Consider the following 14,118-nt stretch of genomic DNA (forward strand, 5'->3'; position numbering starts at 1 on the left):
GTACATAGTAAGCGTGACTGCTCATTCAAGCGCAAGGTGTGGTGGATAGGGTGGCCATGTGGTGGAATGCCATATGGCCACCGACCACCCTCTCTACTTCAGATGTTAGGGTACACATGTTATGGTTATAGGTCCTCACTTGCCCCCATCTATACACCAAAATGAGTAGTTTTGGACACGTTGGATGAAAGGGGTTAGATAACATGACACATCATCATATTAGCCAAAAGATTTTGATTTTGGTATTGACGAGTCACCAATCTTACTTGTGGTGAACATCTTGATAAAACCCATAGGGTCTTCACTCCCCTATGTGCAGTATAATATCAAAATTGAAAACTATTTCCAAAAATGAAAGGCTTTTGATTTCCAATTCAATGCAAATGGACTTTTGAGCGACCCTCCTTTGAAATTCATTGTGTTTGCAGAATCAAATCTCGCCTTCGAGGGGTGTAGCTTCATAACGTGTTCATCCAAAGTAACAGTAACTCATGTCTTCAATTCTCCCAAACTGTACTTAAAAACGCGGGCGAGTTGGAATACACTCAGGGATAGTATCAATGATGCGAACGCTTCAGATGAGAACCCTGCTAATGGGGCGCTGGTTTTATTTTCCATGCCAAACGAAATATTTCTCAGGCTCAAATTTGCTCTCATAGATTTACACCTTCCAATCTGGTATGTTGATCAGATATTTATTTATATTTGAAACGGAACTCAAAAGTACCGTAGGCATTGTGAGTGTAGATTTATCCCATTTCTTTAACCAGCCACACAAATTAAGCTTACATCTCCATGATGCAGAGATTGTTATGCAGTTGTTGACTAATGGGAGTAAACTAGGTTTAATATATCAAGTCTTGAATGATTAAACGGTTTCTTTTCCCTGGGATCATTTCTCTTCGGTTCAAACTTTTGATGATTTAAAGAGTTTATCAAAGAAGAGAAAACGTTGACCTGATGTGCTTGGAGCCAACTATATGTTGAGGAGGCTGTACATTTTCACATTATGCATAGAAGAGGATTTTTACTGTATAATTGCCCCTTTCCGTTTGGGCTAGCTTCAGTCCACGATACTAAATCAAGTTTTCACTTTATCTAATAAGCATTCTTGATGAAGCATGATACAATAAATTATTATTTCACAACCATTTTCGGTGAATGAATGTTAGGATTTCATTTCCTTGTAATTAGCCTTTATTTTCTTAGTAGTTTCTTTTGAGGTCTAAGTTTTAAGAAGCATTTTTTAGAAGAATTAACTTGACTGGGAGATTCGTTTTAGTATCTGTTTTCAGCTAACTTGCACTGAGAGGAAGTCCATGGTCATTATTCTAGCTTCAATATTTACTTAGTAGGACACAAATTTGCTGCATAATTCTTGTGTTATGCCATACACAATAATTAACTCGCTTTGGCTAATATGCAACATTGATTAAAACACGGAAGGAACATTTTTTATCAGTTAATTGAGGCTTCCACTGGGGCCATTACCCTTTTTATCTCAAATAATGATTAAAAAGATTCTTCGAAGATGGGAGGAAGGCCTGCCACTGAAATTACCACCAAAGATAGTTTCTGCCTTGACATTCCCAGAAAAAGCCTTATAATGGGAAAAACTGATTTTTGAAGATCTGTTCATTGCAGAACTAAAAGAGAATGATTAGGAGGACTTTGCCTCTTTTTTATGGATCAGACAACGGGGGGTCCTCCTAGAGCACCTCCAACATCATCCCCTGCTTCAGCATGCCCACCAGAACAACTGCCCTCCTCTTCTGCAACATGCTTCAAGTTGGTATTTTCTGCAAAATGAAACTTGATACTGGAGTCAATGGCTTCATGCTTGAAGCCCTAACCAAACCCTCATCTGACAACTCTTGTAGAGTGTAGGGACTGGAAACTGCAAGCCACCCCTTTCTGCAGAGCACTTTCAACCCCCTGATATACATTGGCAAATCCTTGCTTTATGTCAACACATCTTCTTTTTGCCTGTAAGTCTCGTCTTCCTTGCTGCAATACTTTAATATGTTCCTTGATTCCAATTGCATATTCCTCTTCCTCTCCTTCTGTCTCCTTGCTAACTTCATCAACAAAAATGCAATCCTTGTGCTCGGGGAGAACAACATATAGAATCCAGTCACAAACGATTGGGTTTACATCCTTTTATAATAATTTTGTTATGAAGTTTGCAGCAATTTTTGCCTGAGATCAGAACTCTTCTGTATCACCAGTTTCCATCAGTCCCAAGATTTGTTTGATGAATTATAGCAATTCCAAATGTGGGTTGGAGGCAACTGTCAGGAACTGCACCCCTGTAAAATGCTTCTCAAAGGAATATCTGTCAGACTCCGCACCTTGCATTGACATCTTTACTTTTGCACTCAATGCTACTGCCAAAAGAGAGGAAATGAAACTGGTATAGGGAGTAAACATCGCTGATCAGAAAGGGTTTCCTCACATGGAATTACAGGATTAATTAGTACTCTTCTCCTATGAAGTGCTCCCAGAATCATTAACCACTCAGGTGGACTCCTACTGTCCAGGATACATGAAGTAGGATAAGGGAAAGACATATTTCTCTGCCACCTTTCCTAATTCCTAATAAGGTAACATCCACAATATTATAACCATTAATTAGTACTCTTCTCCTATGAAGTGCTCCCAGAATCATTAACCACCCAGGTGGACTCCTACTGTCCAAGATACATGAAGTAGGATAAGGGAAAGACATATTTCTCTGCCACCTTTCCTAATTCCTAACAAGGTAACATCCACAATATTATATTTTCGTGGATCAGATGCTTAAAGATCCAGCCTAAGGGGTTTGCTCACTTAAGGGAGGGTGGGGTCAAAGTACTATAGACTTCGAACAGTTCACTCACCATCATTGAAAGGGGAACTGATCAACCCCTGCATTAGCTAAATGGTCGTCAGGTGTATAACATACTCTGTAACAGTGAACAAAAAAATCTCCTCAAATCCCTCACACAATTTACAGGCTTCCAGAAGGTAATATTTAAACTTTCCAACTAAAAGTGTCACCTCTTGCAAGCCCACAATGACCAACACAGTCTCTCCTTAAATAGTGAGTTTCTTGCAATCCACCGAAATAGCTAATATTAGAGCATAAAGCAAAACCTGTATCTCTGTCTCATTATTTGATTTATGGCCCAGGAAGAAGAGCCAACTTTGATAAATGTACATAAAGATTTTCTGAAAAGACATCCTGCTTCTACCTGACAAAGATCCCTTGGTTTGCCCCATCACAGTTAACGTTCAAAAACCCTTCTGGAGGACTTTCCCATACACTACTAATTCTTGACTTTTGAGTTCCGACTACCCCAGTAACAGGGCTTATAATATGCAAGGAAGCTTTCTTCTGTACAACATTAGATAAGGTTTCATTTTGGTTGAAATGTTTGTGTGACCATGGTTTCTTTAAGTGGTACATTATCATATATTTTTGCATTTTGGACAAATTGGAACTATAGAACTAGTAGATGTCTATGAGTTTTGACTTTTAAGGTTTAACATAATTGTTATATAGCAGGGCAATATTGCCATGTAATTACTGTTCTTCAATTCTATGTTTTTTCTGAAACAAAAAAAATGATCTTTTGTTTAGCGTGTAGGCAGTCTCAGTTAGCCAGAGTGGTTATATGGATCAGGAGGGTAGTCTTGCTGCTGCCTTGGCTTCAGCTAGGGCTTCTGGATCTCACCCTGCTCGAGGGCTGCCTACAAAGGGCAAACTGTTTGCACCACATGTACCTCACAATAAGAACAAAAAGCGACAGAGAATGCGTGGTGCTCAACCTAGGGATAGTCCTGGTGTCAAGCCCAATCATAATCTTCAAAATGACGGCTTTAACCAGTCCAATCATAATTCTTGGAATAATAACTGCAATAACAACCCCACCAATCCAAATGAGAGTCAGGAAACTGCTGCCAACACAGACAAAGCTCCTAGTAAAAAGAGTAAACATTGGAATCATCACATTTCTACTAATTCAAAGGATTCTCGTGAAGCTATTCCCTCCTCAAAAAGAGTTGTGGACAAAAGGAGTTATAGTTGGCATCGAAAGCAAACAGTGCAAGACACAGTTGAGGAGGATAACGCTGTGGCTGAACAGCAAATTCATTCTAATTTGGATACATTTTCCAGGCATCAAGATGTTACATCAAACAGAATGCATTTCAAGGGCCCAAGTGGGATTTCTTACTCTCATGTTCAGGATCATGACATTCAGGCTGATCGGGACAGCTGCTACAAGTTATGGAATATGTTAGATGCTGCATATGATGCTAGAGAAAGGTAAGGTGAGGAGGTTTACAATTTCCTGTAGTCGATGTCTTTCTTTAGCTTACATTTACATTCTGTTGAAGGAAGATGAAACAATTTGGTTGATATTTCTCTTTGATAGATTATCCTTGCTTGCCACTGATGGTATTATGTTAACAGATGTGTTCGCAGGAAAGAAGAGGAGCTTGCTAAGCGAGAACAGGCTGTTCGAACCCAAGAAGAGGTAGTTGCACATTGGAATGCCCAGGCTCAAGCAGAAAGATTAGAAGCTGCCCATATGAGGCAGGAAGCTTATGCAGAATGGCTCAGAATAGATGAAGAGGCATGACTTATCCCTTTTCAACCATTAGTCTTTACCTTGTAGTTATTCTTTTTCTCTAAATGACTTTTTCTCCATGTTTCACACACATATTCCATACAGGCAAAGAGACTTGAAAACTTGAAAGCAGATATAGAGAAGATTCGTGATGGGATCTTAACCAAAGTAAGTAATTTTCATTTTCATTTTTAGTTTCCATGAAACAACTAACCATGTTGTTCGTCTGAACAGCTAGGAGTTCCTTGCAAGTTGTACTTGTTTGCCAGTACTGTATACATGCAGCAGTAATTGGATTTCTGCACATTCTTGCTATGCTATTTAATGATTAAAGACTTGATCTATTAGGAGTCACTATAAAGTTATAAGCTGTACCTGTTTTGAACTCTTATCAACGTTAATTGGATATGTAGCATCAGCTAGTGTAGATAAAAAATAAAAAATAAATCTGTGAGAAGGCAAATGCACCATTTTGATATCTTGTGCCAATAAGAACCTGCTGATTTTGTCCTTTTTTCACACCGTGGTAAATAGATGCCTATGTTAGGAGTAGTCACATACCTATGGTAACTAGTGCCTATGTTAGGAGTATTCATATGGTAAACAGATGCCAGTACTCAATACATGCAGCAGCAATTGGATCTCTGCACATTCTTGAAATGCCATTTAATGATTAAAGACTTGAGCTGTTAGGAGTCATCATAAAATTATAAATATACTTGTTTATAACTCTTATCAATGTTAAATGGAGATGTAGCATTGACTAATGCAGATTAAAAATAAATAAAAAATCTGAGAAGGCAAATGACATCATTATGAGATATTGTGCCAATAAGAACCCGCTTTTTTTTCCCCTCCATTGTAAATAGATTCCTATGTTATGTATGATTTCTAGTTCTTTCTCCTCATTGCAGTCCATGTTATGTTGGGTACTTGAACCTTCCTTGTCTGGTATATTAGAGGTATGCACATGTTCTTGTACTTACATTTGGACCATTATTCCCTTTATCACAATAAAAAGGAAAATACAAAAGGGGCAAGTGAGGGAAAAACTGAAACTGAAAATACAGAAAGGGCAAGTGAGAGAAAAACTGAAACTGAAAATACAGAAAGGGCAAGTGAGAGAAAAACTGAAACTACCAACAAAATACAAAAAGGATAATCGATGAAAAACTCAAACCAATCCAGACGAGAAGATGGTTTGCTTGTATCTTGAAGAATATAATGGACAATACGTATCAAATATAAATACTTTTATTTACTTCTTTCTTTTTACTGTCATCTTTTAAATTTTTCAAATAATGAATCTGCTGCCATGATATGTGTGCAGATAAATTATTAATCACTACATTTATACACTAATTTACTGGCTTTGTCATGACCCCATTAAAAACCCAAACTATATTAGCTTCTTTAGAAATAGTATTTAATAATGAAAATGAAAATTTATATAAATAAATGATAGATAATATTTTAATATGTAAATCTTAATAGTTTAATTTGTAATCAATTCTGAACATTCATTATGTAATATTATGCTGTTTATATTATATTATTTCTTAGTATCAATAATATAAATAATATTTGGCTGAGCAAAAAAAATAAATTAATAATTGATATTATTTCTTAAAATCAATAATATAATCTTATACGAATAAAATATTATAATTAGTAATGAATATCATACCTTTTTATAATATTAATAATATAAAATTCATATGACTGAAGATATTTTGTTGCGTCTTAATAGTTAGCCTGATAAGAACATTGAGCCATTAGCCATTTATTGTTCTAAATGTAGGGGAAAACATCTTTCGAGGTAATGCCCATTGAATCAAATATATATCTGTGCTATTTGTTACAAAGCTCATGCCACTAATGCTTTTAACCTCCTCACTGAGATTAAGAATCATTTGAACAAACCTCCTGTAGTGGAGGAGGAGCTAAACTATGTAGGACAGAGATCCCAAAATCCAGGATTCAATTCATAGCAAGGACAGTTAGGAGGAAGAAACAATTGGAACCAAAATCCTTGGAATAATCAAAATCAATGAACAACCCTATGCAACCTCCAAAAATGCCTTGGGGACCTCCACGGGGACCCCTTGAATTGATGAATCCTCAGTTGCAACAAAATCAGTGGCAGAAAAGTGAACCACAGTGGGAAGAAAATCCGAATCAGTTTAACCAACCATAGTGGCAACAAAATCAGAATCAGTTCCCACCATGGCAGAATCAAGGCTTTAGTAGGCCTTCTGGACCTAGTGTACCACTTTTCACTAATCAGCCAAGTGAACAAGTTAATCAACCGCAGATACCAGCACAACCTGTTGCAAACCCGAAGAATAACAAGATGCAACAGACACATTCTTGACAACAACCCCGCTGGTCCTAATTCCATAGAGATCAATAACATCCATGTGAGGAATAGGGATGTTCCTTCAAGATCAGTTGTTAAGCCTCAAGAAGGGTAGGAGGAGGAAGAAACTCTCGGGTTAACCACAAACAGGCAAAAACCTACTCAGAAAGTCAACCAAGCCCTGTTTCTTGAGAGATTCAAGAAGGATAGGAAGCTCTTAACAACTCCCAGAGAGAGCATGATAGTTATAATGGACTCCTAGCTCCTTTGAGAACTAAAAAAGATCAAGTTGAAATTCCATTGTTACAAGCTATTGAGGGCATACCTTAGATTAACAATTTGATCAAGTCTCTCTGTATTAAGACCCCAGGAAGGAAGAAAATGATGCCCCCCATAATTCAGGTAAGATTGAAAATGATTGACATTTTATTAGGAGAACTTCTCCCTCAGAAATACAATGATTATGGAAGCCCAGTGATTACTCTCAGTATAGGGAAGGTAAGATAAGATTAATTTATTAATGTCCAACAAGAGACCTCAAGGGTCTAAGTGACTGAAAACCATATAACAAGGCCACAACCAACAATGGGAGCACCGAACCGTGTCCACATAAAGAACAAACAAGAAAGCAAAAGAACAAAAAAAGAAAAAGACTAGATGCTCCTCATAGGCGACAAGTAGTCTAGGACCAAAGGATACAATCTGAGGCAAGGGTGAGCCCCAAACTGTCTCAGAGAACTGCTGGAGATAGGGTGATGCTGTTGAGTGTATCCTCTGTGAGGTCTCATTGATCTGGTGTGACTTGAGGAAAGATTGAGCAACCACTTTGTCTTCCGGGCAAGAGACCTAGGAGTTAAGGAGGTGATGAGCTGGTCTAAAGTATGTCTCGATGGGAACTAAAGTTGTAAAGTGTGATCACGATATCGCATGGCCTCTTGGAGATAGAGGGCAAGACACTACTGATCAATGTACTTGAGCAATGAAGAGAGGGACATGTACTCCCTCAATAAACAATAGAACCTTGCCCTTGATTTCATAGAAGATGGGGCAATGGAAAACAAAATGGGTCTCTGTCTCCACCTCCCTAAGGGTGTGGTTCCATGGAGGGGGGCTTCCTAAAATAATTCAATGGTTGTTCTAGAGATTTTTCAGGATTATTTTAAAGTGGAAGGTCCCATGAATTTTGTAGTGAAGTTATTCTTGAAAAGATTAAGCCCCATAATTTATGGAAGCAGGTGGTCTCATTAATTATTTTTATTTAACATATTTCATTCACTTACTAAATAAATAAAAATGTTTAAAAAAATTATTGATAAAGAAATAGAAATTGGTATATGATTGACAAGTGGCAAAAGAAAAGCCTAGGTTGGTGGAGCAATTTCTAGCCCCCGCCTTTTCCACCCGCTCAAATTTACACTCTAAAAAGTAGGGGCTGCTATTATTTAGGAGAAGATTCCAATTAATCCTATAGCAAAACATTTTTTTGTTTCATGGGACCACCTGCTCCATAAATATAGATACTATAGCCCCCTCATGGGACTGCACCCTAAGGGGACAAAGGCGACACACCTTGTCCTCCCTGTTAATATGGTGGTCAACGTGTTGGCAAAAATGGACAGCGCTTCCCTTGAGATTTGTGACATGGTTTAACCGTCTCCTGTGGATTCTATAAGTCTAGTGGTTGTATCCAACATTGATAGGCTGATCTTCTAGTGCATTAGCAACCCTAGCTTGTAACAAGTGGTATTAGAGGTTGGTCACAGGTTTGAATCCCCTTGGGTAACACTGAGGGGGAGATTGTTGACAAAATGTTCAACACTCCCCTCGGGAATCATGACATGGTTTAACCGCCTCATGTGGATTCTTTAAGTCTAGTGGTTGTATCGATCATTGACAGGTTGATCTTTTGGTGCAACAGTAACACGGTCTATATATGTAATCAATAAGAGGCCACTTTAAAAGATCCCAAGGAGATGCAGAGAGCTTGAGTCCAGTGACGAGTGAGGTACTAGGGGTGCACAACAAGCCCATCTTGAATATCCATGTAGTGCTCAGCATAGAAAGCCATCTTTGGGCGGAGCCCCTCCAGATGGTTACTTCATGTTCTAATATTGTACTGCCTGTAGATGTCGGTCGTGACGTACTCATTCAACTCCTGTTGAGAGGGAAGGAGGTGAGCGTGGGCATCCAGAGAGAACTAGAAGGGGGGAAGGTGGTCCATTGCAATCCCAATCAGACCAAGAAGAGCAAAGGCTTGGGCAAACCAACAACAAGCCTTGCCAATAGGATCGAAACCTGCCACCTCCTCAAAGAGCAATAGGCTAGGTAAGAATATCTTTGGTGATCCTCAATGGAGTTCACGAAGCTCCAAAGTCGATGGAGAAACTGGACCAAATCAAAGATGGTCCCAAGCCTTAAAGGGTGAGCCGCAAACTCGGCCAAGGTGACGCTTTGGGGAGTGGACCGATGACATCTGATAATGCATCGAAGGAGGGTCTAGACTCTCTCGATCGAAGCCCAATTCGACTCTAGGAGAGAGGGGCCCTGACCAAGGAATCCAACAGGGACATCTTGGTTGTGGTATCTTGGAAGTGATGTTTGAAGCACTGTCTCTCAAGCATAGCCAGGGAACCTAGGCTCTTATTAAATTGGGGCTGCATGGCAGGTCTCAAGCTGAAATGCGGTCTAGAGAACTTAGCCCTCAGGTAGGTGTAGGAGGAAGAGATCTCAATCTCCTCACTATGAAAGTAGAAGTGGAGATGTGAGGTCTTCAAGCAGTTGAAAACCATCACCTTTGTCTTGCCTAGGTTCACAACTAATTGTTGCAAGTTACAAAAGGAGGTCAACCCATCAAGAAGCCATTGAGAATCTTTTGGTGAAGAAGAGAAGAGAACCATGTCGTCGACAAATAGTAAAATGGAGATCAAGACCTAGTGTAAGTAGCAACCATCGAGTGAGAAGTCTTAAAGGAAAGCCTTGAGCTCGTCAATGTAGATACCAAAAAGAGTAGGGAGAGAGGGCAACATTGCTTCTGTAATGTCCTCGTTTTTGAGTTGCATTAGAGTTGATGAATTTGGCCTATCATTGAGTCCTTGTTGGTTGATACTGGTGTTTAGAGGATCTTGTGGAGTTCTTTGGCTCTCTAGTGACCGATTGTGAGTTTTGGCTTCGTTTTGAGGGGCTTACTATAACAAGCTATTTTCCTAAACTTAAATAACAATGAAAAATATGTTACTTTCCATATTCACATGAAAGACAATTATAATAGATATTTCACATATTCAAATAAAAGAGGGTTAACAGCTATATCAAATTAATTGAATTATCCTTAACTAACTCTTTTCCTAACCAACCATTATTTAATGAAAGGAGAGATCATTCAATTCTATCTAAATCTGAAGAATAATACTTGGAACTTTCACATGATATTACATAATTAACTGACTCGAAATGAATAATACCCGATGATCATGAAGATTTAAGAATGCAGATCTTGATCCTGTCTTGTGCAAGTCTTGGCATTCGGTGGAAAGGAAAAGCATTGTTAGAGGCTTAACCTCCCAACCGTGGACTCTAAGTATCTCTAGACAATCTCAACTAAGGAAGGTCCTCCCTCCGCGAGATTAAGCATGGGACACCACTTGTCTTGCCACTTGAGCATCCTGGTGTTAGATTGTCAGCTATACAGCAAGCAAGGCTATGGAGTCCTTCCCATCAACCCATCTATCCGACTGCAAGCTATCCTGACCTCCAGTGATCATAACAGCAACAAGGATGCCACTAACCTACCTTGGCCAAGGATTTGCATGGGCATTTTGTACCTGATCACCCACTGCTCGACTTGATTAAAAAGACCTTTACCTATTGACCATCATGAGCTGACTCAGTTTAATATGTCTGGCTTATGTTCATTCAGTGTTTAGTTTGTACTGAATTCCATCTCTTGTCGTGCAGGTATTACTCACAGTTCAATTGTTATTAGCTGACACCCTTCATCTGAACCTTGCTGGTCATCCATAATGAATCATGGTGTGGCCATCTATAAACGTTGGATAATCTCTATTACCGCAGTCAAACTCTCTGCCCAACCTGGGCCTTTAACAGAGATTATGAAAAGGTTCATGGCATCGCCTAAACAATATCATTAGCATTCTGATGGTGCCTTTTCTTATCTTAGAGGTATATGGATGATACCCTTGTATGAGTATTGCATATAGCTAGTATTCTTCCTCAATTATTTTAAGTTCTGAAAGAAAAATCATGAAAGTATACAGCAGATAAATCAGATCAATTGCATATACTTAAGCAATCGAACCTATGTAAACAAATCATTTAATTTCAGACCCTAGTCCATCTGGCTCTATTTATATTATTAAATTCCATTCATACTATGAGTTTGAATCTCAGAGCCTTTAATCATAATAAATGAGAAAAGAGAAGTGCAAAGAGATGCATGACCTGACTTATAAATCAGAGATAATGTCACCCTCAATTGCTTGGTAGAAGCTTGCTAATGCGTGGCACGACTCCTTGACTAAATAAATCAGAACTTCCAGTTGTGGCTATGAGCGCTGGTTATAAAGAAAAAGAGGCTTGGAATGATCTGCAGTTGCTAGAAGTAAATATCACAGGTGTAAAAGAGAAAAAAAATAGAGAGTTGCAAGGGCTGGCTCTTGCTCAAAAGGACTTAAATCGCATGTAAAGAGCTCATCTCAGGGAATAGAAGCAATCATAGATGTGAGAAAAATTGCTAATATGGGAGCAGTTTGCAGTTATCAAATGACTAACTGATCTTGTGTTCCTTAAGCAATGCTTAAGTCACAAGTTATAATCCTAGAATGGAGTTACAAGCAAGATGATCGAAAGGTGGCAAACATAAGTTATGTTTTTTATTTGAATAATCAAAAGCCACAAATGAAGGCCGATGGAAAAATATTATTAAAGCATTGACATAAGATGGAATAATAATAATAACTTTACTCTTCATGTTTTAATAATAATGGTGCCTATTATAGTTACATATATTCATGTGTATGTACACACATACATATACACGCGTAATATTTTAAATATGCGTATTTTGTGTATACGTAATATTTTAAGTTTACTATACATACATGTGCGTCATATTTGATTATATATGTATGTATGTATGTATAAATGTATGCAAGTACCGTGGGTACCATTATACTAGAACATGTTTGATATGCAAGAAGGATTGACTCGTTCCTTAAAGGTAACAATTGTTCTTAGTTCGTTCATTTTATTAATTTATTAAGTGTGTTGACCCAATTAGCTAATGGTGGTCACTTAGTATATCCTTGTTAGCCTAGTTTTTTTTCTTGGTCATGGTGGTTAGGACTCATACCTGTTGGCTCACTAGTAGATTGGTGCCCCCATTACCTAATTCCCTCTTTTGCAATGCTTGCCCCCTTCGTCGCATTCCTACAAAAGAAATTTATCATGGTAATAACGTATTTCCAAAACATTTAATCAAAATCAAATAATCATTTTATTTAAACCATTTTCCATTCATATAACATCATAACAAAACCAATATTTCTAATTCTCATGAATTATAACGATTAACCAACTCCTCAATTTCACATGAAACCATAACGGACAACTAACACTTTATTTTCACATGAAATCAAAGTGAATAGCAAATTAAACCAACCAACTCAATTTTGCTTGAAGTCTTAACGGCTACATAGAATACTTAATTAAGCAAAAATAGGGGATGTAGCACTTACTATTATAGTAAGTCAAGAAATTAGTCCAATGAGCTCAAATGATTTAGACGAGTTATATGATGCTTTCAAATGTTACTTCTGACTTTTGGTTTGGGTTCCAAGATTTTCGGTGTGAGCATCTATTTTTAGTAAGTCACTCAATTAGGACCATTCATCATCTTTTTATCATCGGGATCACTCCTAAACCATCAGATTTTCGATTCCGGTGTTGTTAGGCCATTTTCACAAGTTGGGTGCACTTTTGGTTATAATTTGATTATATTTACCAAGGTTGCTATTTTAATTGAAATTGTTTAATGGGAACCTTAGTGTTATAGCTTGTTAGAATTGGGATGAAAAGTTTTAACTCATGGCACATGAAACAAGAACCTCGTGTGTCAAGATACTGCTTTATCGATGAAAAGGTTAATTTTGGAGCAATGGAGGAGTTTAATTAATAAAGTGACTTTATTATTTGTCAATTTTAAATTGTAACATAAAGGTGCTTTATGAGAAATGAAGTCTTTTAAGTGAAAGATGTAACCAATAAGCTACATGGCATTTGGTGTGAAGAATAATTTTTGACTCTAAAATGATATAAAAGTGCATTCTTTGCAAGAAGTCGATTCATTCTATTATGCTTATGTTTTATGCAATTGAGAGTTGAAGGGTTTTGGCATTGGAGTTTGAGGAATTGAGAATTTCCTCCTGCTGCAATGCACTTTTAGTTTGCCTTCATTGCCAACAAATTGTGTTTCTGATCAAGTATATGCTGAGAGCGATTCTGATAATCGCAAGTGATTCTTGGAAGGGTTTGTTTGAACAAAGTTACTGCTGGCTTGTGGTTCTTTTCAGTGGCTACCTGGTCTGTTGTTTATCTGCTGTTACAGACCATTTATCTGAGATTTGGGCATCCAATATTGAGGTAGCGTCATCCAATTAAGGCAGTATGTCAGCCTTTCACACCTGCAATCTATTTCCTAGAGGTGGCTTTTGAATTTTAGAGAGCTGCAATCTGGTTTAAGGGCAGTGGTTGATATATTTGCATCATCAATTGTTCATCATTATCTCCACAAGACCCCATGTGGTCTCACATCGCTGCTAGGTTCCCAAACTAATAAACCAGTCGAATATTTCTTTACATTGTAATTTCCTAAGAAAATAAAGTTGATGCTATTGGTGTTGAGTTGTAAACAATTATTTTACATTTCAAGTTTGTCATTTTCTCATGTTTTAAAAAGCCCAAAGTTTACATATTGCAAAAACTCAAAAACTTCAAAAAACCAAAAATAGAAATTCTACGACATTGATTTAGAGTGAGTAGAGCTTATTTCATTAGTACCCAAATCATGAGTACCAACATCATTCACCTATGAAACCTCTATTGTCTAATGCTATTGCAAGCATGGCTCAC

General features: G+C 37.8%; 1 protein-coding gene across 5 annotated transcripts in view; it reads left to right on the top strand.

Moving 5' to 3' along the window:
• The first annotated feature begins 314 nt into the window (after positions 1-314).
• The window catches only part of LOC149535248 (uncharacterized), a 52,159-nt gene continuing 38,355 nt past the window's right edge, over positions 315-14,118 (top strand). The window contains exons 1-4 of one of the 5 annotated variants that reach the window (XM_089807480.1): positions 315-678; positions 3,623-4,309; positions 4,457-4,619; positions 4,719-4,781. In XM_089807480.1, the coding sequence (XP_089663606.1) occupies positions 3,657-4,309; positions 4,457-4,619; positions 4,719-4,781 (879 nt within the window). In that variant the 5' untranslated portion in view covers positions 315-678; positions 3,623-3,656. The remainder of the gene's footprint in view (positions 679-3,622; positions 4,310-4,456; positions 4,620-4,718; positions 4,782-14,118) is intronic. The other 4 variants (XR_016358077.1, XM_089807482.1, XM_089807483.1 and 1 more) reach the window with 4 other exon arrangements.

Source organism: Cupressus sempervirens, chromosome 10, assembly GCF_028749045.1.
Source record: "Cupressus sempervirens isolate cs-2001-9-10 chromosome 10, ASM2874904v1, whole genome shotgun sequence".
Lineage (NCBI taxonomy): Eukaryota > Viridiplantae > Streptophyta > Pinopsida > Cupressales > Cupressaceae > Cupressus > Cupressus sempervirens.